A 24,449-nucleotide genomic window follows, 5' to 3' on the forward strand; every position below is an offset into this window, starting at 1 on the left:
GTCCAGGGGGCAGGTATGTCTCCTGCTGGGCAGAAGCCCAAGTTGTCTGAGACTGTGCCTCCAGACAGGAGTCCTGACAGTGGCCATGGGGTGGACAGGTGGGATAGATTCTCATCAGGGATAAAGCCTATCAGGAAAGCATTCAGGAACATCCCTTCCCCATCTGTATGTTTTATTTTAAGACCCAGCCAAAGTTGCTCTGGGCCACTGCCCCCAACTCTCCCAGGCAGCTGTTGGTTTTTTTCCCACAGTGTTCAGTTTTTCCTCTGCAACTGCCACTGGCCCTGTGCCTGTAACTAATCTGTTTAAATATCTGTCTGCACCAGACCTAAAATCCTTGAGGCCGGAAGCTTGGTCACATCATCTTTGTTTCCTGAGATCCTAGCCCCATGTAGGCACCTAAGAGTTGCATGTTTTATTAATGAATGAATAAATAAATGGTGTCACTTGCATGGTTTCACTGGATAAAGCTGGCTCTACATGCATGTAGAAGGAAATTGGCTTTTCCTTTTCCCTTCACTTTGGTATTGGTTCAATATTACTTTTTTAAAAATCTTTTCTTTGCATTAAAAAAAAGACACAAAAGCCACAGAAAACTAATGTATAGGGCAGCCTGGGTGGCTTAGCGTTTTAGTACCACCTTCAGCCCATTGTGTGGTCCTGGGAGACCTGGGATCAAGTCCCAAGTCAGGCTCCTTGCATGGAGCCTGCTTCTCCCTCTGCCACTGTGTCTCTGCCTCTGTGTGTGTGTGTCTCTCATGAATAAATAATTTTTTTTTAAAGAAAACTAATATATAGTTAAAGTTATTATTAGTTACTATAAGGGAAGCACCCTTTCCATCCCTACTCAGGCTAGCTTTCCCCAAAGTGCCTTGTCTGGTTCAAAAATAACCACTCCTCTGATTTTTAAATGCTCTCATATTTAGTGTTTCCTTATACAGTTGACCTTAGAACAGCACTGCTTTGATCTGAGGGGAGTGGGGGTCCCCACTTCATAATATGGAGGTTTCTCAATAAGTACAGTATAAAACTATAAATGTATTTTCTCTTATGATTTTAACATTTTCTTTAGCTTATTTCATTGTGAGACTATGGTAATATAATACACACAACATGCAAAATACGTGTTGATCAACTGTTTATGTTTTTGATAAGCCTTCAGGTCAACCATGTTAATAGTCCATAAAATATTAGTAGCTACTAAGTAATATAGTTTAGTCTATGCCATTTTAAAAGACTTGTTAGGCCTTTTTAAGTCTTACTCTTCAAGTTCTGCCTCTGGCCCTTGACTTACTTTTATCTGATTATAAACCTAAGCTATTTCACCTCTAGAATTTCTCCCAGTCAGAAGTTTGCTGATTGCACCTGCATGGGACACTTCGGCATGGTTCTCTATTCTCTGTCCTTTTGCCTCTAATACCTGTGTTGAAAAGGCAAATGAGTTTCAACTTGATTGACAAGTTAGGGAACAACCAAGCATCATGAATCTCACCTGAGTTTATGTGCAATTTCTAGGAGAAACACCAGGTAAGTGTAGAAACCCTGCCGAACCTTGCGAACTACATAGGAACGTGCACACCCCTCCGACATCGGCCACAGGGCACCGCACTGTGAGCTGCGTCCACCCATGTCTGATGTTACAACTTGCCTCCGATTTCAGAGAACCCGCCTTCCACCACTTCACAGTCATTCACTAGCCGCAGCTCTTTCCACACCACCTCCACAAACGTCAGGGAGCTTTCAAGGTAGAGTGCCGTATCTATTATAGTATTTATGTGTTTCTTGACCATAAAGTATATGTTAAACTATTACTGTTGCATCAGGTTACTCCTTATTTTAATGTGTCACTAAGAAAGGGTTTTTGGTACCTCGCTTTTGTCATAAGTCCTGTAGCTTTTATTGCAGGATTTTGCACAGTGCAGAGATCTTTAAGACCATATTACGTCAGAACTGGTTGTATTTCCTTCAGATTGGCAGCTGGGCCCAGAGGCCTAATCAGACTCATGTTCTGTCCCTTAGGTGATGCATTCTTTCCACAGAAGGCTCATAATGTCTGGTTGTGTCTGTTTTTGTGAAGTTAGCAGATACTAGATCCATTATTTCACTGGGGGCAGCAAAGTGGTGCTATTTTAACTTTGTTATTTCCTTCTCATTTATCTATTGGATACTTTTATAACTAGCAATTTTCTCTTATCTATAGTACAGTTCATATAGGAAAAAAAATTTTATCAGTTTTTAAGATAATTTATTTCCCATCATTCCCCCAAAGACAAGCTATTAGACTTTATTTTATAATATGTCATTAGGAACTCATGGATTGAAAACATTTGTTGGGTTTCAATTATTTGTGGTTACTATTCTTTTTGAAGTTCAAATCTTTGGCCAGTGAGAGCCCCTTCAAATTGTCTCCCAAGGCCTTTGATATGACCCTGGTAAATCTTTTTTTTTGTTTTTTGTTTTTTTTTTTAAGATTTTATTTATTTATTCATGAGATAGAGAGAGAGGGAGCCAGAGGCAGGACTCAATCCCAGGACCCTGGGATCAGGACCTGAGCTGAAGGCAGATACTCAATCACTGAGCCACCCAGGCATCCCAACCCTGGTAAATCTTTAATAGCTTTCTTGCTATCTGGTAATAGCATGACTGAACATGAAGTTCCAGGCTCATTTTGTAATTTCCTGTCCCGGAACTGAAATCTGCCATTTCTCCCAGGAGCCCTGGTATCTTTAAATGAGAAATGAGATTTCAGAACAACAATCTTAAAGCTAGGAGTGTGTGATGCCACTAGGTTGGTTGTTGTAGACCAAATCAGTGGATAGAGCTATATATGTAGGTATGATACTTTGTGAGTTTAAACTGATATATCCAATACAGGATATTTTACTTATTAGCCTCTGTCATATTTCATTTGTATCTCCCTTCTTTCTGCATTGAAAATCATGATTCTCAAGGACACATAAAATGAATTTAGAATATCCTATAATTACTAACTTTTTCCATATTACATATACAACAGTCTCAAAATAACAATATTAGTACTATCACTACTGAAAATAGTTAAAAGTTTTTGCATATATTCTCCCTATTTTCTTCCAGTTTTAAAGAGGCAGGCTAAAGACAGAGTCATTACATATCATACTCTCACGCTTTATCCCTCGTTAAAATTTTAGTTTCGCAAGTCATTCTGTGATTACTGCTTATCACCAGTCCTTATGTCAAGGTCTCTCTCATAATTTGTGTGAAATTCCTCAGGATCAAGAAGGGCCTGTGGCAACATTATTCCCTAAAGTTTTCCATATTGAAAAGTCTGTGTGCCCCTCATAATTCTGATTGAGTTTGGCTGAATATAAAAATTCTTAGCTCATGGGTAGCCCGGGTGGCTCAGCGGTTTGGCACTGCCTTCAGCCCAGGGTGTGTTCCTAGAGACTTGGGATCCCTGCATGGAGCTTGCTTCTCCCTCTGCCTGTGTCTCTGCTTCTCTCTCTCTCTCTCTCTCTCTCTCTCTCTGCCTCTTATGACTAAATAAATAAAATCTTTAAAAAATATATATATTCTTAGCTCACAAACAAAAAAAATTATTAGCTCACGTTTCCTTTCCTTGAGCATCTTAAATGTATTACTCCATCTTCTTGTGGCATGATAATATGATGTCAGAGAATACGATGATAACCTACTTTTCTTTCCCTTATAAATCACTTGTTCTTTTTGCCTACTGGCCAAAGAAATTTTACTTTTTCTTAACTGTCCAATAATGCTGCTAAAATATGTCTTAGTGTTGGTTGCCCTGGTTTAATCTTATCAAATGGCATTTTTCTCTTTCAATAAGTGTAAGGTTTTTATACATATATTTTTACTTGAGATATAAATATATGATAATACGCATTTATTGTAAATGTTCAGTTTGATGCATTTTGACAATTGTGTGTAGCTGTGTAACCACCATGAAAAACAAAACTAGAACATCAAGTACTTTTTATTTTATTTTATTTTTAAAATATTTTATTTATTTATTCATGAGAGACACCAAGAGAGAGTGAGGCAGAGACACAGGCAGAGGGAGAAGCAGGCTCCATGCAGGGAGCCCGACTTGGGACTCAATCCTGGGTCTCTAGGATCACACCCTGGGCTGAAGGCAGGCGCTAAACCACTGAGCCAATGGGGCTGCCCCATCAAGTCCTTTTTAAATTCAGGACAGTGTTTTCACTCTTAGTTCTTAGTATTTGTTTCATTCCCTTGCATTCATTTAATCCTTTGGACACCTGTCCATATGTTGGATCTTCTCTTTCTGGCTATTTGTCACTTTCTTATAAATCCTTTTTAACTTTCTTCATTTCTTCGTGGTTTAAAAAAAATTCCCTCCTTCCACCTTTGACTTATTTTAAGACTTACATATCTGTCATGTTTATTTGACCCATGTTCCTTCTAATTTATTTCTGAAGTGTTCTTTTACTGCTAATTCTTCCCTAGTTCTGTAACCACAAGTCTGTTTTTCTAATTCTGATTTATGAGTTCTTTCCTGTCTTATATTTTCAATGGCTTCTGGCTCAATCTGAGATTTGTACAGTTTTAATCTGTTTTGTGAGCATGTCTTTCTAGTGTACTTTCATTATCTGTAGTGATGTTACTCTGCTCCTTACTCTCTTTTACTACATCTGATAACCATGAAACTTTTTGTGGCCTGTTTTTATGTAAAATTAGTTTTCCTAGATGTTTAGAAGGGTGTGTGGCTTTAGAAGGGAGATAGCTTTTCTGATTTCAGAAGGCTCCCTCTTGTGCTGTTTTCATGTAGTGTTCAACAACGTGGCAACTTGCTTTCTGAGATTTCTTGGGTCTGTCCTCATTCCTTCTTTGTCACCGTTGCCTTATATTCTGCATAACTTTGAATCCATTCACAGTAACACCTCCTCATTGTGGACCTGTCCTGGAAACCCTTTCAGATCAATTTTAAGAGTCCAGAGAGGTTAGGCTGCTCTGGCTTCTCAAACCGTACTAGGGAGCCCTTGCACTCACCCACTGTTGGCCATTTTGGGGTGCTATTCTCAAGGCCATCAGATGTGCTGCTTTCTCCCACACAGATGCTGACACCATGCAGATTTCATGGCTGTAGGTAGTTTGTCCTCATCTGTTTGTATTGAGAATTCATTTAGATACCTTGTCACCTAGTTTTGTTGTAAATGTTATCCATGGGTTTTTAGTTTTTCTATCTACTTGTATGATCTGTTTTCATATTGGAATTTCAAAAAATTCAAAAACTAGGCCATCACCACTACCCCATCTTCCCAGGATCCCCAATACCAGTCTTAATGGGATGATTATCAAAGTACTAAATTCTGGGTACGAGCATGGCAAATTACAAGCCTTAAAAATACAAATACAAATTATGCTAAACAGCATCTTATTTGGAGTTATGAATTGTCCAGTCTTGACAGATTTGAATTACCAGCTGATATGTGACTGACAGAATGTAAAGTACATACCTTCAAATGTTGGTCCATAAATCGACTCTCCGTCATCTCCTTTTCCATATGCTATATCTGAGAAAGAACAATAAACAAACATTAGAATTTTGTTTAGAGACTAAAAAAGGGTAGAGTAATGGTCAGGGGGAAAAGCTTTAAATTATGATTCCACTTATACCTAAGATACATAATTGTTTAATATCTAAACCATTAAGATATTGCTATAATGATTTCACTTGTATTTGGTAAGCACTTTAACATTCATGATCCCATTTTTCCCCCGATCATAACTCTTTGAAGTAGGCTAAATTATAGTGCCAAACCTTTGAAATGATGAAGTATTATGTTATAATTGTGATCACAATTTAAAGGAAGCATGTTCATATAAATCCTGCTTGCTTCACAAATTATCCCATAGTCCACCTTGCTTTTTGGGAAAATGGAAAGATCAAACTGGGAGAATGAAATAGGAACGTGAGGTCTTTTTAGAGAAGGAATAAAAATAGATGCACTAAAAAGAATAAACGTCCAAATTTTCATTCCTTGGAACCCTAGAGAGATAATTCATTTATTTAGCCAGTATTTTGGAAAGGAAGTTCCTTTAAAATGTCAGAAGGCGGTTGTTGTTGTTGTTGTTTTTTTAAGTATTTGTCATGTCCTATTTTGCATTATATGCCTTATAAAAATATTCAGGCTCAGGCAGTGCTCCTACTGTAAACATCCTCCATGCACAAGTTGCTTTTTCTCTATCTACAGCCAAAAGGGAAATAGCGGACTCCAGTGGAAATAAGGGTCTTAAGCTCTGCACCCCCAGCCTCCCCATCAGCACCTCTTTACTTCTTCCCCTCTCATTCACCCTCCTCCAGTACAGTGTACAATACATCTCTGTTGAAAGGCTGTGCCTTTTTAACGCAGTGTGAGTGATTTACCTGTAATAAAAGCACACTGTTTTAAAGAAATCATATGCAACAGCAAGCATGTGGAGAGAATTTATTCAGGACTGGCAAGTAGCATTTAAATTCCATTCACAAACTGGTTCAGAAGTTAATCATTAAGCCTGCAGTCTTCAACCCTACTCCACCTGATATCCCCCTGGGCCCTCAGCATCTCTCAGGAGCATACTGCAGGGGCTGAAGGCTAAATCCAGCAATGGGGAAGTCGAAGGTCCTCCAGCACCAATTCCTTAAGATCCTAGAGTTTGCTTTGCTCAGACAAATCTGCCTGTGGTTTGCAACTTCTACTGACTAACTCACTTCAGTGTTCGTGACACTCCTTTGCCCTGTCTCTCCAACACCCACCATTCCTCTTGCCGTTTGCTTCACATCTCCCAGGTAAATATTTTATATTGACACCATTTCCATCAGTACTTGAATTCAGCCTTATATATATGATACTATTTCTGTACTTCTGGCAACAAACTACACAATGCAGAGTAGTGGTTCTAAAGTAGTAGACTTTAAAATCAGACGAGTCTGATTTTAATTTTGATGTTAGTTCCCTTTCCCAAGGTGTTTCCTCATCTGTATAGGCAGGAATAATGGTAAGTGCATCCCAGGTAATTCTGAGAATTAAACAAAATCATGTTCTACCGACAGCACTTAGCGCGTTGCCTGGAAGAGCATAATGCTCGTTCACTGGTGGCCATGGTCATGCAGCATTGCATGCTTATGGAAGACATCTTCTCGTTACCACCTTCTTCACCATCATTATATTGATGATGATTGACATAATGTATTAAACTCTGTCTTATGAGTTCCTTCAGAAGTCAGTGGGCCTTGTGGGAGCCACAAAAAGAAAATCTCACCAAACTGGCTTCACGACTTGGTATCGTCTTTCATTTTGTGCTTTAGAAGTGAGCAGAATGTATGTTTCCTGTTTATCTATTTGTTCATCCTTTCAAAGATATTTTTTAAGCACTTACTATATACCAGACACCATTCAGTGAACAAAATAAATAAAATCCTCTACTCTCATGGAACTTATTTATAGTCTAATGAAGAGAAACAGACACTAAACAAACTCTCTAATAAATAAGTAATAGTATTTCCAGTGATGAAAAGTGCTATGAAGAAAAAATAGGGCAGCCCCAGTGGCGCAGCGGTTTAGCGCCGCCTGCAGCCCGGGGCGTGATCCTGGAGACCCTGGATCGAGTCCCACGTCGGGCTCTCTGCATGGAGCCTGCTTCTCCCTCTGCCTGTGTCTCTGCCTCTCTCTCTCTCTCTCTCTCTGTCTCTATGAATAAATAAATAAAATCTTAAAAAAAAAAGAAAAGAAAAAAGAAAAGATTTTATTTTAAAAATAAAAATAAGGGGCTAGAAGCAGCAGGGAAGGGAGTGAAGAGACTATCCTGTGTGGATAGGAAAGTGGCAGTTTTAAATAAGATGGTCGGGTAAATCTTGCTGAGATGAACTTGGCCAAAATCCAAAACAGATTAGAGGCTGAAGCAAGGGATATCTGAGGCATAGCTGGGTGGGGTGTGTTCCAGGCAGAAAAACAACAAAAGACGCCAAGCACATGTATGTTTGATGTTCTTAGGAAACAGCAAGTAGGCCAGTGTGTGGAGGAGAGTGAGAGGAGATGTCAGAGGATGAAGGGAGGCTGGAGGTATTGTAGACCATGTAGGCCCCGCTGGTCCCATCAGGAAAGCAGTGGTGTTGGGAAGCAGCTTCAAGCACAGTGGAAAACCACATTTAGCACCCATATTCCAAAATTCTCCCCACAGCCTGGTGGGAGTCTGATATCTGAAGGGAAAACGTTTATAGAACTTGGTACTTCCAGTATACCATGTCACTGAATCCTCACCACATCCTATGATATTATAATTTCCCCCATTTTATGATTAAGAAACTGATTCAGAGATACTAAGTACTAAGTGGTACACTTATGTTTATCGTTTGGATTTGAATCCATAGTAATCAGCATTTTTTTTTTCCCAACTGTCCTTAACATTGCTGCCTCATTATTTGGAATCATGACCCAAGATCTGTGCATTTTACTGTTTGGAATTTTTATTTCAAATAGTAAACAAGCAAGTAATATCACCTACTTTTCACAAATCTTGCTCTGGGGCTCTGGAAGGAGAGGTGTACCTCTACCCAAAAACCAAAAATAAAACAAAAAAGAACATAGCTGAGAGCCCACCACACAATAGTCAACACTAAACTAAGTTTCAGGAGACCCTGATACTGGCCCCCTTGAGGATGGTTTTATACCAACAAATACTTGAAAACAATCTAAATGTTCACCTATGGAGAATTACAGTTGGCCTTTGAACAATGCAGGGGTTAGTGATGCCAACCCGTGCACAGTTGAAAACCCCCATATAACTTTTGACTTACCCCCCCCCCCGCCCCAATTTAACTATTAATAGTGTACAGTTGACTAGAAGCCTTACTGGTAACATAAACAGTCTGAATGTTTTGTATATTATATGCTATATTCTTACAATAAAGAAAGCTAGAGAAAAGAAAATGTTTTTTAGAAATCATAAGGAAGGGGCACTTGTGTGGCACAGACGGTTAAGCATCTAACTTTTGGTTTTGATTCAGGTCGTGATCTTAGGGTCATGAAACTGAGCCCCATGTGGGGTTCCACGCTCAGTGTGGAGTCTGCTTAAGACTCTCTCCCCCTCTCCTTCTGCCCCTACCCCACATATGTGCAGTCTCTCTCTCTCTCAAATAAATATTTAAAAGAAAAACAACGTCATAAGAGAAAATACATTTCTACCACTGTACTGTAAAAAAAAATGTGTATAAATGGACCCCCAGAGTTCAGACTCCTTATTGTTCAAGGGCCAACTGTAAATTGGTACAGCAATATGAAAAACTAGGTGGACCCTAAAAAATTGTGTATGTTTATCGACATAGGAAGATACATACCATATGTGTATGTGAAGTAGGAAATAATGAGGTTAGATAACACTATGGGTGCTATCTCAGTTTGGAGAAACTGAGGGAAAAATAGTTGTTTTCATACAAATGCTTGGATTAAATCTACATTTTTTTCATCAGCCTCAGAACATTCCAAATTGTAGAAAAATATTTAAGCATTATTAATTTCAGCTTCTGCATATTTCATCAGGTTCAAGCAAATCTTACACTCTAAGCCAATTATTTTTAAATTACTGTCTGATTATTCCCTATGGGCTTCTTCCCAAAAGGCCTTCAAAATTTAATTTTGTGCTGTTAGGAGAGACCTAGTCTGTGTGAAGTCAAAGGATTGACCTGAAAAGAGAGCAAAAATGGAGATCAAAATGCTTTAGCTCTTACTTTTACTTTGTAACAATGTAACATCTTTGGTGAGAAATAAGTTGTTTTCCATATATTCATTCTATTTTAAAATTCCTACCTTTAGAATGTCTCTTAAAAGCACTGGATTTTTTAGGTACTCCTATGTTTTTAGGTGAGCATTTTTTTTTTTTTTTTTTTTTTAAAGAGAGGGAGCGGGGTGGGGCAGCAGGAGAGGAAGAGAATCTTAAGTAGACTCCACACTGGGCATGGAGCCCAACATGGGTGTTTATTTCAAAATCTAGGACATTTTTAAAAAGAGTATGAATATCTTAATCCTTTGGCCATATAACATATCCTTTCAACATATATAATATCTAATATTAAATACATCTAATTCTACGTGCATTTCACAAAGGTAGACAACATTTGGGATATTCTGATTTGATGTTATAATTAAGTTGTATTTAAGATTTTAAACTTACCTCCTCCTTGTATCCAACCATTTGGTACTACTCGATGAATAACTGAACCTACGTAATGTAGCTTGATGCCACTTTGAGAATACCCCACTTTTCCTGTGCATAAGACCTGAAAGTTTCTACACGTTTTGGGACATGCGTCAGAGTATAGCTACAAATAAAAAGGATTCAAAGATTAAATATTTAATATTTTGACAGTTACAGATTCCTACCTCCACTTCCCACGTATCAAATAAATAAATAAATAAATAAATAAATAACAAATAAATAAGAACAGCAAAAAACCTCTTACCTCAAAAATCAGTCTTCCAATTGGATGAAAATCAATAGAAATGTCCAAGAACACAAAATCATGCTATTAAAATAGGGAAAAAAAGATAATGCAGGTCAGTATCTTGGAAGAGAGTTTTATTTATTTTATTTTTTTATTTTTGGAAGATAGTTTTAGAAGTTACCCAAAATACAGGAGAATAATGTTTTCAGTGATAAGATTTTGAAAGCATTAACAGTGGATAATGTAACAGCAAATTTAAAAGACTGAAAAGAAAAAATAAATAAAGACTGAAAAGTTTGTTTCATTTTCTTATATCAAGTCTTTACAACCTATTTGAATAACATACTTTTTAAAAACCCTTTATTAGCCAAGCTTTGAATAACCTTAACATGTAACACCAGGCAGAGATCACATGGCCTAGATGTCCCCTACACTGCAAGCTAGGTGTGGAGAGGAGCACTGGTTGGTGCCTTTGGGAAAAGAAACAGACTGGGAATTTTCTGTCCTGTGTAAATTTGGGAAATATCCAACCTGAATGCCATGGATTTGGTTACCGCATGTTTTGGATTTTGACAGACATGAAGATTAGCTACCCAGAGCCAGGCCATGTCCTTTCTGAGTGGGGAAACAAGGAGACCATATCCATAGGAGGTATGGGACCAGGGGAAAGAGAATATGCTGTGCTTTCGTGTTATTTCAACCATGCTCTCCGGCTCCCAGGTGCCCCCAGCTCTTGTTTTCAGCTGGCATCCTTTCTGGTAGAGACAGCTAACATTTGTGTGACCTCGTGTAGCTTCACAAGGAGGCATCCAAAATGAAAACACAGTCTCTATCATGGTAGCATTCATTTAAGGAGCAGAGCACATCTAACGGGTTACATTTCAGATCTTGGACACCATTCTCAAACATAGAGATGCCATCGGATTTAACAAGCTATCTAACTTGCCCTGCCCTGTTTCTAGGAATCTAGGAAACATAAATGAAATCACTTTTACGGTATCACTGTCACTACTTTCTATCACTTGAGCCTTTTTTTTTTTTAATTAAAAGACTGGAATAATATTACATTACTTGGCATCCAGGAATGAAGTACTATATCCATAATAATTATGATGGACTTTTTTGTGCCTCTCGGCTTCTGTACCACAAGTCCTGAATTAAAAAAGAATATTTTAGCTTTATTATAAAGGTACAACATAGTAAACTTCACAGGCTTGGGCAGAAAAAGAGGATACGCTAGAAATCACGATTCATTTATGAAATGGTTAAGTCCCTTCAGGCATCATTGAACTTCCCTCTGTGTCCATATATTATCTTTGTGCAGTTGTCAGTAGATAATTATAACAATTCTAATGAAAAAACAAACACAACACAAGGTCATGTCACTTAGTAGCCAAACATTTAAACAGAATTGTCTGATATATCATTCCAACCCAGAAGTAAACAAGTCCCTGCAGCAAGAAAAAAATCTAGCCTCTGCACAAAAAAATGTAAGGATTTTCTCTGGAATCCGGGTCCTCCCTCTCCACTGCCATTAATTCAGGCTGTCATCATCTCTAGCCCACATTATTCTGGCAGTGTTCCAAGTAGTCCCCCTGCCACCAAGCTCTTCCCACTCCACCCTGTTTTTGTACAGCCCTAAAACTTCTTCCAAAAAAGCAAAGATTATGTCGTACTCTTTATGAAAAAGTTCTGTTGGCTCAGCTTCCTTCTAGAAAAAAATCTAACTCCTTAGTTCAGAATGGACTTAAGTTCAGCTTTTCTTTAGTGGATCTGTTTGGGGTATTTCCCCTTTCTTAACATCTGGAGATGTTTCTAATTTGGGGAACTCCCTACTTGACCCACCACCCTCTAAAGACACTAAGGGGGGGCCGGATTCTCCCTCTCACCGATCTGAGAGCCAGGGTGTGTGGGCATATGACTTGGGCTGATTAGTGAGGTGCTCCCACCGGGGGCCTTGGATCTCCAGGGAGTAATGCAGACACCAGTTGAGAAGTTAATTCTCTAAGCCTGGGCCAGCAGGCACCCACGGCAGCATACTAACTGCACATTCCTGGGACCTGACCCTCGCTACCATTTCAGGCTGCCAGGCCTCCCTTGGTTCCCACCTGCTTTCCAAAAGCTGGTTTCCCAACTTTCCAGTCAATTGTGAGGTTTCCAGTATCCTTTCAAAGCATACCTTTTCTCAAGGTAATCAGGGTAGCATGGTATTGTTGGGACTGTAACTCTCATTTTCCCAGCCTCATTTCCTGTTAATTCTGGCCTCCTTGCTGTGTCCCCTGCCATTCCCTGAATACACGATGTACTTCTAGGCTCTTGTCCTTTTGGAAATTAACTACTGTGAACATTACATTCCTCCGCATACCCTCAGAGTTTCTAGTATTTTCCAACTGCATGGTTGATTCAACCAGACATTCACTGAGCTCGTACTACGTTTCAGATTGTGTTCAAGGCAGTAACAGTTAAATGAAGATAAAGGAAGCAAGGTCTTTGCCTTTTTACAGCTCAAATCCTAGCACTGGGGATGCCTGGGTGGCTCAGCAGTTGAATGTCTGCCTTGGGCTCCTGCTGTGATCCCGGAGTTCCGGGATCCCTGCAGGGAGCCTCCTACTCCCTCTGCCTGTGTCACTGCCTCTCTGTCTCATGAATAAATAAAATCTTAAAAAAAACAAAAAATCCTAGCGCTGGGTCTTTCTGTGGGCACGGGCCACTATAAGCATGAAATGATTTGCAGCACGTGGTTCTTGTTGGCATAACAAAGTTTCTGAGCAAAATTACAAAGTACTTTCATCTCTATTGCCATTCCCCCCTGTTGTCTTGTCTCTCACTCTCCTGGACCTCCGGCTTCATGACTGTCCACTGGAAACCACCCCAGGGCCTTAGCTGGTCTGGTCCTGCTCTTGCCACCTATGTGCCTGCTTTACAATGTCACCTTTCTTCTCAGTTCAACTTTCCACTCTCTTAGTGCAGCACCTCCCACTTAAGGCATTAGAAAGTACGAATTAAAATTTTTTCATACTAAGCGTGAGTGGATAGTAGTCTCAACCTACAGGAGCAGGAGGAGGCGTCTTTAGGTCTTAAAATAATTAATGCATATCTCTAAGGGGAGTAGAAAGGTTTGAGCAGAGATGCTTTCCTCCTGTGTAGTGTGCCTGCTGTGAGGTATCCTTGCTTTACACACTGTTCAGCCAAAACCTGCAGTATTATATGTAATCTTTAACTTAAATACTAGTCTTCCACTGTTTATATTCCTTTGTTAGGAGATCAGTAATTAATGCTGAATCAATATAAATGATCAAAGATTCCACTATTGTCATTAACAGTTAGTGAAACTTGCCTTGGTATCTCTTAAGTATTTAGCAGAATAATCCACAGTAAGCGCCTCATATAGTTCAGGGGGCTTAACGTCAACTATATCCCACATCTTGTGAGCCCATTTCTGAAGATCAGCTGCGTCACCCAGGAGCTGATCGTTAACAAAACACATCACATAGGAAGAATATTCCCAAATTTCATTCTTGAACTCCTATAGAGGAAAAGGATTAAAAAAAAAAAAAAAATGTATTGTTGGGAGGGGATAAAACCGACCTTGCCAAACCCACAAGCCACAGCTTGGGATAGACTCTAACCAAATCTTTAAAAGCAAAACAAAACAGACTTTTTGCCATCTTTTAGAATTTTGCTTTCAAACAGAATTCAAGAACATTTTAAAGAATCTGACATCACTGAAAGCAGAATGACCTAAAAGTAATATTAAAAATAGTACAGTGATTGAAAATAGTGATCTGGTAATAAAAATCTGTGTGCGTAGCATCTGTGTGAACCTGAAAACAAAATGCAGTCTCTGGTTTCATTTCTGAAGTACGTTTTACTGTGTGTATGCTTGGAAAGGCTAGGGGTTCTGAGTAATAACATGGTTTTCAGTGCCAAGGATGGAAAGAATGCTTTTTTGAGGGGGTAGGGTCAGGGAAAGGAAATACCTCCTGGGGGCCGGCGGGCCTTCTGACGGACCCCAGGTGCAGGAAGGGCAAAAACTCACCTTTGTCCACATCTTTCGGTCCTAAGCCCCTGAAGATGAAGTGCATGAGTGTGTTTCTCCAAATACTAACAGTCAACCTCCTAAATCCCAGTGTATGGCCATGAGTAATGCCCCTCAGAAGAGATCTGGTTTATTATGGTCTGGTGCCAGTCCTGGCAAAAGCATGAATAATCTGGGACAGCAGTTCTCAAATTTTAGGAGGCAAGCAGAATTATAGATTCCTGAGCCCCACCCGGGTTTCTGATTCCAGAATGGGGCTTGAGAATTTGCGTGTCTAACAACATCCGAGGGCATGCTGATGGGGAAATGCTGGTTTGGGGAGTGGCTTGCCTTATTTGCTGCACACCCAGCTCTTCTCCCAGATTTCATTTCCCATTTCGACGCCCATATCAAAACCTGGCTCGAGGAAAACAATAAACTTGTTCATGCTGAACTATATAAATCACTGATAGAGCCTGTAGGTCAAGAGTCCCTAAACTGTTTACATTTATCAGTGTTAGTTATCACATTTTATAGAATGGAAAACTTTAAAAAGGGATATTTATTTAGCCCAGGTATGGTTAATGTGGATAATTATGTCACCTCATGGGAAATCTATGTCACCTCGTGGGAGTACAGTAGAAGGTAGACTTTACTTGGAGGCTGACACTGTAGATCCTTCATCTTTGTGTGTCCTCTGGGTATGAGGGGGCCTGCTCACATACCTCAAGATAGTGGGCTGGACCCAGTGGTTTCTGGGGCTTTCTAGCACTGAGTCATAAGATGTTGCCTTTTTTGGAGAGAGAGAAAGGCTTTTCCAAAGGCCCAGAAGCCACCACTCAGGGGTGGCATTACATTCTGCTGAAGCATAAGGCCAGCCTGGACCTAACATTTAGATGTGCTAAGAAGCAAGATATGTGACACAAAGCATAATGCTTTCATTGAGGAAGGACAAAAACTGGCCTGAAACAAGGATAAGGTGACAAGTGTCCAAGAAATGAAGGTGGGAAAAGGAAGAAAGGGGGAGGATAGGGAATAAAGAATGGGTGGAAAGAAACAGCTGTGATTACCTAAGCCTCATTCAGGTCTTAGGAGAAAAGTGAAAGGAAGAGAACACGAACCATCCCAAGGTCAGTAACCCAGGCTGAAATGGTGGGAAACTGCAGAATGGAATCCACACTAATCTTTAATACAGTGGGAATCTTTAGGAGGAATTGGGTACAGACCACAAAGCATGAGCTCATGGCTCTCCTGGTAGGCAGTGTAAGAAGTTTGGTGACCAAAAATTAAGAAAGATGTATTTTATGTTAAGGTATCCAAGTGTCCTGACCAGCTGCCCCAGTTTGTCTAGGATTATCCGAGGTTTAGCACTGAAATTGCTGCTCACAGGAAACTCCTCAGAACCAGGCAAAGCAGGACCACTGGTCACCCTCGTTGTTGTAAGGACTGGAGTTAATATATGCATAATTACCATAATCTATACATATATACACCATCTAGCATATGATGAACACGTACATAGGTGTTTGCTACCATTCTGTCTGAATGCCAGTGAAAATGTATCATGGCCATGAGAATGGTATGAGACTTAACAAATGTATCCTGGACTCAGTCTTGCAGCATTCGTGTGACTACAGTGCAGTGGTGTCATCCAGCAACACTGTGTGATAACCACAGGATCACAGGATGTCCTCGTGCAGCCACTGCTCTGGTCAGGGGACATGGGATTTCATCAGTCACGGGGGACATGCGGTGGGGCAGGGAAACCAGGACGGGGACTTTACGGTTCTGGGCCAGGGATGGCAAGCAGGAAGTGTACCCATTCCAGCCTCACCCCAACATGAGGTATTGCTGAGCCAGGATGCCACCTTAGAACTCTTAGTATCACAGCACCTAGGCAGCACCTAGAACCCTAGATCGGGGCTGGCACCCGAGAGGAAACCTATCTGTTGTCCCTAAGGCAAGCTCTGCTAGCCCTGGGGCCTGGGGTTTTCCAAGAGCAGTGTTAGTGGGGAGAAGGCAGAGAGGAAGCTTTAATTAGGACAAGGCTGCCCTGTGGGAACTTGGTGCCTGTCATCAGAGCTCCCTAGGCCACAGGTCCCTCCCATCCCCACAACCCCCACCACCACCCCACACACAAGCCCCCCACTGTATCTGTGCTATACACCACCCAACCCTTCCAGGCTAAGGACTCTGAGTGTCAAGGGGTCACAGGAAGTATGAGTAAGCAGTGTGCGGGGAGAGCGGGCTAGCCATCAGCAAGGGAAATAGCAGCACTGAGAATTTAAAACTTACCTCTCTAATCAAGTCTTCCAAATGTAAATGTTTTTCTTAAAATCAGCCTGGTAAAGTGATTGAAATGATTTAGGAAAAGTGGATAATTTAGAGAAACCAAATCTAGTTGCTCTAAAATCACTGCTCCAGTTTTTCCAAAACAATGCATAGATAAATAATTGAGACAAAACTTTACTCATTTCCCATACCCCGAATAGCCTTTACCCTTTTTTTCTCCTGTAGATATTGATCCCATGCAAATTCTTGAAGAGGAACTATTATAGGATCTTCAAATGTGGATGGATAATTACTCTTCAGACTCTAGATTTCAAGACAGAATAATTATTTTAGAGTACATTCTCCTTTAAAGTAGAAATCATTTCCCCCAATTTTTATGGGGACTTCAGGAGGGTTTTATACAGTGTACACCCAGGCCACACAATTTGGCTTAATGCCCCCTGCTTGCTCCCAGAGACCCCGGTGTTTACCTCACACTGGGGACCAAGACTATATCCTAGTTTTCCCATACTCCCTCTGGCTTCAATATCTGGCACACAATGGACCATCCAACATAGCACAGGAATGAGCAAATGAACAAATAAATGAGTTTATGCCAAAGTCTTGTGATTTGCCGTGTTTTTTAAGGACCAGTTTTTCCGTAAATTAAACTTACTAAGCCTCAGTGGACCTACAGATACTTTTTTTTTTTTTAATGAAAAGAAGATGTTACTTTATTTTTTTAACTGCAGTGTTTTATTAGTTTCAGGTGTACAATATAGTGATTCAACAATTCCATATATCACCTGGTACACATCAGGACAAATGCCCTCCTTAATCCCCATCCCGTTTAACCCATCCCCCCACCCACCTCCTTCTACAGATACTTTTAACTAAAATAAATGTTAATTTAATTCATTGATATGTGGAGAATGCCCAAAAGACACCCTTTGGGAAAAAGTGAAGTAAATGATAAATATGTTTAGGTTTAGATATTGAGCGTGTTTTCGTTTAACATATATTATTTTGTCTATATGAATCAGAGAAAATTCTTACTGGTTAATAATCCCTGTCAAAAAAAGGGCGGGGGGGCAGCCCCGGTGGCGCAGCGGTTTAGCACCGCCTGACGCCCGGGGTGTGATCCTGGAGACCCGGGATCGAGTACCACGTCGGGCTCCCTGCATGGAGCCTGCTTCTCCCTCTCCCTCTGCCTGTGTCTCTGCCTCTCTCTGTGTGTGTGTCTCTCTCATGAATAAATAAATAGAATTCTTAAAAAAAAAAAAAAAGGGCAGGGCGCTGATCTCAGGTCTGGGGATCCAGTCCTGCATTAGGCTCCCTGCATGGAGCCTGCTTCTCCCTCTGCCCATGTCTTTGTCTCTCTCTCATGAATAAATAAATAAAATCTTTAAAAAAAATTTTTGTTTCCTGATATGTTGCATCTTGTCTCCTGGTCAAGCAAGAGAAGGCAGATGAGGCACTAGCAGTGAGGCCTCACCTTTCTGAGTGGGGCTAAGGAGCACATCTGTCCAACAGGGAAGAATGACAGCTGGCTGCTGTGCCCCACACTTTCTCCACTAGCGACAGTGCCTAGAGGACCGGCTGTGGTCTAAGAGAGGACACTGGCCTGGCATGCTTCATCAGGGGTGGATATTCCAAGGGGGAGAAAGCCAAAGCCAGGGCCTGAGCATATCCTGCTCTTGGGACCAGGGGGAGCCGAGGTGGGCAATGGCAGTTGGGTTACTTCCTTAGACTCCTGCCCAACCAACAAATAATCATGTTCCTTTGTCCCAGTTCCAGGGTCTGTGCTCAATTTGAGGCAATGGTGTTTCTAACTGGAGGGCCATCTGGAATAACTAATAAGCCCAACGATTTTCAAATTAAGCATACTTCATCATACTTTCTGCATAATTTAGTGTCTAGAATGGACTACATCCAAATTAGAATCTGTGTAATACGTCTTACAAACCTAAATCTCTGACAGTAAATTAGGTGTTCAGGATTGCTCACTCAAAGGGTCATGTTGAGAAATGACTCAAAGATCCTTTATTATGGTAGAACTAAGTTTACACTGATAGGGTTTCATATTCAAATAAGGCTACAGTAGGCAAAAGCTTAAGAAAAGGAAAATTAACATATATCAAAGACATAGTTTTCTTGACTTAGTATCCTCTACCACAGGGGCTGGCAAACTGACCCAGCTGACCAAATCTGCCTGTTTTTGTAAGACTTGAAAGCTAAGAAGAATTTTTAGATTTTAAGCAGTTGAAAAAAAATCATATTTCGTGCCATGTGAAATTATATGCAACTCAAATTTCAGTATCCATAATTGGGAAACCACCATCATTTACATACGGTCTGTGGCTGCTTTTGTTCAAGGACACAGCCTAGTGGTCTAAGAGCCTAGGGCCCTGAAGGCCTAATAATTTAATATCGAGGCTTTCCAGAAAAAAAATTGCCAACACCTTCTCTATAGTGTAGAGCAGGCACAGAAAACATGCCCTCAGGAAAGGAGCTAAAGAAAAGGGGAAAAAATTCCTCAAATTCATGAACTACTTGGGATTCCTGGGGGGCTCGGTTTAGCACCTGCCTTCAGCTCAGAGCGTGGTTCTGGAGTCCCGGGATCGAGTCCCGCATTGGGCTCCCTGTGTGGAGCTTGCTTCTCCCTCTGCCTGTGTCTCTACCTCTCTTTCTCTGGGTCTCTCAGGAATAAAATCTTAAAAAAAAAAAAATCATGAACTACAACTTGAGCCATAAACTATAGATCCCATCAGTCCAGCTAACAGCCCATGATGTCTACCTATTTTGATGATCCATGTATCGTTTTCACAGACCTGTGTCGTGTTCTCTTCTTCCTGATGTAAACACCTATTTCACAAATCAGTTACATGAAACTGGATAAAGGGAACCTCGCTGACAATGGAGCGGGGAAGCCAGAAGGGGGAGCGCTCAGCCTTACCACCACCACTTGGCAACTGTAGTCCCAGTAGGTCAGGAGGAGACAAACCTGCATTCCCAGGAGCAGTAAGTATTTTACTCCTCCAGCCCGAAGGAAGAGAGAATGTTGCCTTGCTCAGCAACAAGCGCAGCCAGTAAGATCATGACTCACTGAGAAACCATCACTACCCTGAACTCTCTCTCTCTCTCTCTATCCAGGGGCTTTCCTCCCAAGCAGCCCCTCCCAGCTTCTTCCTTTTCTCTATAATGTTCCTGCCCTTTGATCTCCCAGATTGCCTTTGGTTTGCCATCGTTGCTACATCCCAAATTGCAATTTGGGTGCTATTATCAAACCCATTTTGCTGGTAAAATAATTGGCTGTTTTAAGGTCGACAGTTACTATTGCTTGATTTGATATAATTACAAACTCAATTGTATTGATATCATGGATTATATCAAACAATTTGATATAAACTTAAACTCTGTGGGCTTAGAGCAGGCAAGAAAGCAGGAATTGCTTAAGATTTCTTGTTTGAGAACATTTGGTGTCCGGTATCCAGCTGGATACTTCGGGAGATTCAAACACGGACACGGCATGGTCCTGCAGACTGGTGGGATTCGGCATCACCTTAACAGTAGCATTCCCGGAGCAAACCCCAAAGATGTGCCCAGTTCTGCATTTCTCCTGCATTTGGATAGTATGTGCAGTGCACCATTGCTGATCTGGCCACATTCTTCCAGCTGCTTCAAGCGTTTTGTTTTTTTGTTTTTTTTTTTTCCTTTTTATATCGTTCTGTGTGCTTACAAAGAAATACTTGGATTCTCCAAAGCACTTGAGGGTCATTTGTTGAGAAATTCCATTAAGCACCTGATTCGACTGGAATGCAGTAAATGCTAGAGAAAATGTAAAGATGAGGGGAAAAAAAATCCCAAAAGAACTTCCCAAATGAAGTTGCCGAAAAAAACACTTGGGGAGGGAGTTCGTGGCAAAACAGAAAGCAAACAGAAACCCGTAGTCACGCGTTATCACTTCTTCCTAAACATTTTTCCACGAATTTTTAAAAACCCATAACGCCAAGTAAAAATTACTGTGGAGATGGAAGCATGTGGGTACCTAGAGGGGAGGGCTGCCCTCCGTCGCCCAGCAAGATTCCTGAACCCTCCCTCGCGCCGACCTCCCTTTAAAGATTTTATTTATTTATTTATTCGTGAGAGACCCAGAGAGAGAGAGAAGCAGAGACCCAGGCACAGGGAGGAGCAGGCTCCACGCAGGGAGCCCGACGCGGGACTCGATCCCGGGACCCCGGGGTCACGCCCTGGGCCGAAGGCGGCGCTCAACTGCGGCGCCACCCGGGCTGCCCCGACCTCCCTTTAAAGGTGGCCCCGCTCGGAGGGGGGCACGGAGCGGGCACCGAGCGGCCGGGACGCTCCACCCCGCCCCCCGGAACGTCGGCCCCCGTCGCCAGGGGGCGCGAGGCCGGGCCGCCCGCACGAGGGCAGCTCCCGCGGTTACCTCAGCGGCGCTCTTCGCCCTCTGGAAGCTGGAGCTCGTGAAGAGCCCCACGACCTTCACCCGCAGCGGCGGCTCGGGCGGCGGCGGCGAGCGGCACGGGGCCGACCTCGGCAGGCACGGCGGCGGGCTGGCCATGGCGGCGCGGGGCCCGCTCGGGGCACAAACGCTGCGCGTCGCCAGGGCAACCGCGCGGCCCCGCCCCCGCCCCCGCCGCCCGCGGGAGGAGGGACGCCGGGAGGGGGCGGGGCGGGCGGCCAGGCCGGGGCTTCGCTCCACTTCGCGCCTGTTGCCGGATCCCGGAAGCCGGGGGCACGAGGGGGCGCCGGTGGCCGGGGACAGCGCCTCCGCGGACGGGGACGGGGACGGGGACCGCGCGCGGCCCTCGCCTCCCGGGAGCGCCCGCCGCCGCCGCCGGCCTCTCCGCGCGGGGGGGCGGCCGCCGGGGGAGCGCGGGGCCCGGCCGCCGCCTTCCGGGGAGCGCGGGGCGGGCCCGACCACCTGTGCGCGCCGGCCGCCCCGCGGCCCCGGAGCCCGCCCGCCATGAAGCCCAACTTCTCCCTGCGCCTCAGGATCTTTAACCTCAACTGCTGGTGAGGGCGCCCGCGGGGTGGGCCGGGGCCGCGGCCTGGGGGGCGCTCCCCGCCGCCGCGGAGCCGCTGCAGCCGCTGCAGCCGCCGCCGCCCCGCCCTCCTCGTCCCCAGGGGCATCCCCTACCTCAGCAAGCACCGCGGCGACCGCATGAAGCGCCTGGGAGACCTTCTGAACATGGAGAGCTTCGACCTGGCCCTGCTGGAGGAGGTGGGCGGGGGCCCGGGGGCGCGGGGGGAGCCCGCGGGGGGGAGCCCGCCGGGACGGCCGCAGGCAGGCGTCCGCCACCTCCCCTCAGGTGTGGAGCGAGCAGGACTTCCAGCGCCTGAGGCAGAAGCTGCTGCCCGCCTACCCCGCCGCGCACTACTTCCGGAGGTGAGGAGCCCCCCGGCCCGGAGCGCGCTCCCGGCAGCCCGTGCGCCCCGGGGCCGCTGCCTCGAGCCCGCCCGCCGCCGACGCGCCCCGGCGGCCGGCTGAGGGGAGGCGCGGGGGGGGCGGGGGAGAGGCGGCCGTTCGCTTCCGGCCTTGCTGGCTATGCGTCGGGACTCGGTTCGCAGCGGCGTCATTGGCAGCGGTCTGTGCGTGTTCTCCAAGCATCCGATCCAGGAATTCACGCAGCACGTCTACACCCTCAATGGGTACCCCTACATGGTGAGCCTTAGCCCGGGGGCCCCGCCTCGGGCTGCGGGGCCTGGGCGGGGGCGGGGCCGCAGCACCGGCGCGTCCTCTCCCGCCCCAGATCCACCATGGAGACTGGTTCTGCGGGAAGGCCGTGGGGCTGCTGGTGCTGCACCTGAGCGGACTGGTGCTCAACGCCTACGTGACCCACGTGAGTGAGGCCGGCGCGCCTGGGCCCGGCGGCGGTGCTGGGACGGGGCGGGGGGCGGGGGCGGCCGACCTCGGGCCTGGGTCGCGAGGCCGGAGCCGCCCTGGTTATAACCAAGTATCACGCCGAGCGACGGGCACAGCGCGATGGAGAGCGTCAGGGAGCGTCGTCTGCCCTGCTGACCTCCCCTGTCTTGCTCAGCTCCATGCCGAGTACAATCGCCAGAAGGACGTCTACCTCACACACCGCGTGGCCCAAGCTTGGGAACTGGCCCAGTTCATCCAGTGTGTGAGCCTGGGCCTGACAGGGGAAGTGGGATGGGGCCCGGGCTTGAGGGGGCTTGAGGGGCGGCCGGGGCGCCGCTTGCAGGGGGGCGGAGCCGGCAGGGAAGAAGCCCCGCCTCACCCACGCGGTTTCCCCAGCCACACATCCAAGAAGGCCGACGTGGTTCTGCTGTGTGGGGACCTCAACCTGCACCCGAAGGACCTGGGCTGCCGCCTGCTGAAGGAGTGCACGGGCCTGCATGATGCCTACCACGAGACCCGGGACTTCAAGGTGAGGAGGACCCGCCGCCTGGTGGTTCCCACGTCTGCATCCGCAGCTTCTCTCCCCGGCCCGTCCTAGCATGAGGCACCTCTTCACCCAGGGCTCTGAAGAAGGCTGCACGATGGTACCTGAGAACTGCTACGTCAGCCAGCGGGAGCTGGAGCCATTTCCCTTTGGCATCCGCATTGACTATGTGCTGTATAAGGTCAGGCCTGTCCCCTCGGGGTGTCGTTAACCCCTGTGTCTTTCTTTTTTAAGATTTTATTTATTTATTCATGATAGAGGGAGAGGGAGGGGCATAGACACAGGCAGAGGGAGAAGCAGGCTCTATGCCGGGACCCCAATGTGGGACTCGATCCTGGGACTCCAGGCTCACACCCTGGGCCAAAGGCAGGCACTGAACCGCTGAGCCACCCAGGGATCCCGTGTGTGTCTTGACCCAACTTGTGCCGACCTTCTGTCCAGCAGGCCCAGTCTCATCATCACCGACGGCTAGGCAACGGGGAGAGGCCCTCAAAGAGGTTTCTCTCTGGCCCGTACTTTTCCTAGGCGGTTTCTGGGTTCTACATCTCCTGTAAGACTCTTAGGACCACTACAGGCCACGATCCTCACAGTGGCACCCCCCTCTCTGATCACGAAGCCCTGATGGCTACTCTGTGTGTGAGACACAGCCCCCCGCAGCACACCCCCGACCCTACTCAGGGTAGGTCACCCCCACCCGTTCCCTGGGTCCCACCCCACAAAGCAGCCCCTCCATCCTGACCCACTGCCCTGCCTTTGTTTTAGGACCAGCAGAAAGGTCGAGGTTGATCAGCGTATTAAAGGAGGCCTGGACAGAGCTGGACCTGGGCGTGGCTCAAGCTCGGTGGTGGGCCACCTTCGCTGGTTACGTGATTGGCCTAGGGCTGCTTCTGCTGGCACTGCTGTGTGCCTTGGCAGCTGGAGGAGGGGTCAGGGAAGTTGCCATACTCCTCTGGACCCCCAGCGTGGGAGTGCTGCTGGGGGCGGGTGCAGTCTACCTCTTCCACATGCAGGAGGCCAAGGGCTTATCGAGGGCTCGCGCTGAGCTCCAGCACGTGCTGGGAAGGGCAAGGGAGGCTCAGGATCTGGGCCTGGAGTCTCAGCCAGCCCTGCTCCTGGGGCAGCAGGAGGGGGACGGAGCTGAGGAACAATAAAGCTTGACACTTTTGTGGCTCTGCCTTTTCCTTGTAGAGGGGCCAGGGTTCGTCATGACTGTCATCAGACTGTCCTAATACAGATCGTCGGGCTCCCACACATCTGCCCTCCCTGCCCACCCTACTGCCCACATGCA

At 45.0% G+C, this 24,449-nt stretch overlaps 2 protein-coding genes across 16 annotated transcripts in view; one reads left to right on the forward strand and one right to left on the reverse strand.

Moving 5' to 3' along the window:
- PPIL6 (peptidylprolyl isomerase like 6) overlaps positions 1 to 21,312 on the reverse strand; it is a 31,226-nt gene extending 9,914 nt beyond the window's left edge. For 8 of the 13 annotated variants that reach the window (XM_038554910.1, XM_038554901.1, XM_038554906.1 and 5 more), the window contains exons 1-6: positions 21,178 to 21,312; positions 16,959 to 17,054; positions 13,779 to 13,967; positions 10,460 to 10,522; positions 10,171 to 10,318; positions 5,478 to 5,534 (exon numbers count right to left, since the gene is read on the reverse strand). In XM_038554910.1, the coding sequence (XP_038410838.1) occupies positions 5,478 to 5,534; positions 10,171 to 10,318; positions 10,460 to 10,522; positions 13,779 to 13,967; positions 16,959 to 17,054; positions 21,178 to 21,312 (688 nt within the window). Of the gene's footprint in view, positions 1 to 1,326; positions 1,421 to 1,868; positions 2,105 to 4,107; positions 5,123 to 5,477; positions 5,535 to 10,170; positions 10,319 to 10,459; positions 10,523 to 13,778; positions 13,968 to 16,958; positions 17,055 to 21,177 lie in introns of those variants that run through there. The other 5 variants (XR_005368122.1, XM_038554907.1, XR_005368123.1 and 2 more) reach the window with 4 other exon arrangements.
- A 313-nt stretch (positions 21,313 to 21,625) lies between these two features.
- On the forward strand, positions 21,626 to 24,329 carry SMPD2 (sphingomyelin phosphodiesterase 2). Of its 3 annotated transcripts, XM_038554897.1 has the most exons (10): positions 21,626 to 21,767; positions 21,879 to 21,975; positions 22,064 to 22,140; positions 22,323 to 22,416; positions 22,505 to 22,594; positions 22,793 to 22,875; positions 23,014 to 23,146; positions 23,238 to 23,342; positions 23,687 to 23,840; positions 23,924 to 24,329. In XM_038554897.1, the coding sequence occupies exons 1-10, from the start codon at positions 21,718 to 21,720 to the stop codon at positions 24,310 to 24,312; spliced, it is 1,272 nt and encodes a 423-aa protein (XP_038410825.1). In that variant the 5' UTR covers positions 21,626 to 21,717; the 3' UTR covers positions 24,313 to 24,329. The 3 variants fall into 3 exon arrangements, with proteins under 3 accessions (XP_038410825.1, XP_038410826.1, XP_038410827.1); XM_038554898.1 differs by lacking the exon at positions 22,505 to 22,594; XM_038554899.1 differs by lacking the exon at positions 22,505 to 22,594 and having other exon boundaries at positions 22,360 to 22,416; positions 22,793 to 22,879.
- Positions 24,330 to 24,449: the final 120 nt, after the last annotated feature.

Source organism: Canis lupus, chromosome 12 (genome assembly GCF_011100685.1).
Source record: "Canis lupus familiaris isolate Mischka breed German Shepherd chromosome 12, alternate assembly UU_Cfam_GSD_1.0, whole genome shotgun sequence".
Lineage (NCBI taxonomy): Eukaryota > Metazoa > Chordata > Mammalia > Carnivora > Canidae > Canis > Canis lupus.

What these genes read in the sequence shown, in the direction of transcription:
- SMPD2 (XM_038554897.1), top strand. Translation starts at nt 21,718, where the DNA reads ATGAAGCCCAACTTCTCCCTGCGCCTCAGGATCTTTAACCTCAACTGC. An exon ending in ATCTTTAACCTCAACTGCTG is followed by an intron (nt 21,768 to 21,878) that starts GTGAGGGCGCCC and finishes CCTCGTCCCCAG; the next exon opens with GGGCATCCCCTACCTCAGCA. An exon ending in ACCTGGCCCTGCTGGAGGAG is followed by an intron (nt 21,976 to 22,063) that starts GTGGGCGGGGGC and finishes ACCTCCCCTCAG; the next exon opens with GTGTGGAGCGAGCAGGACTT.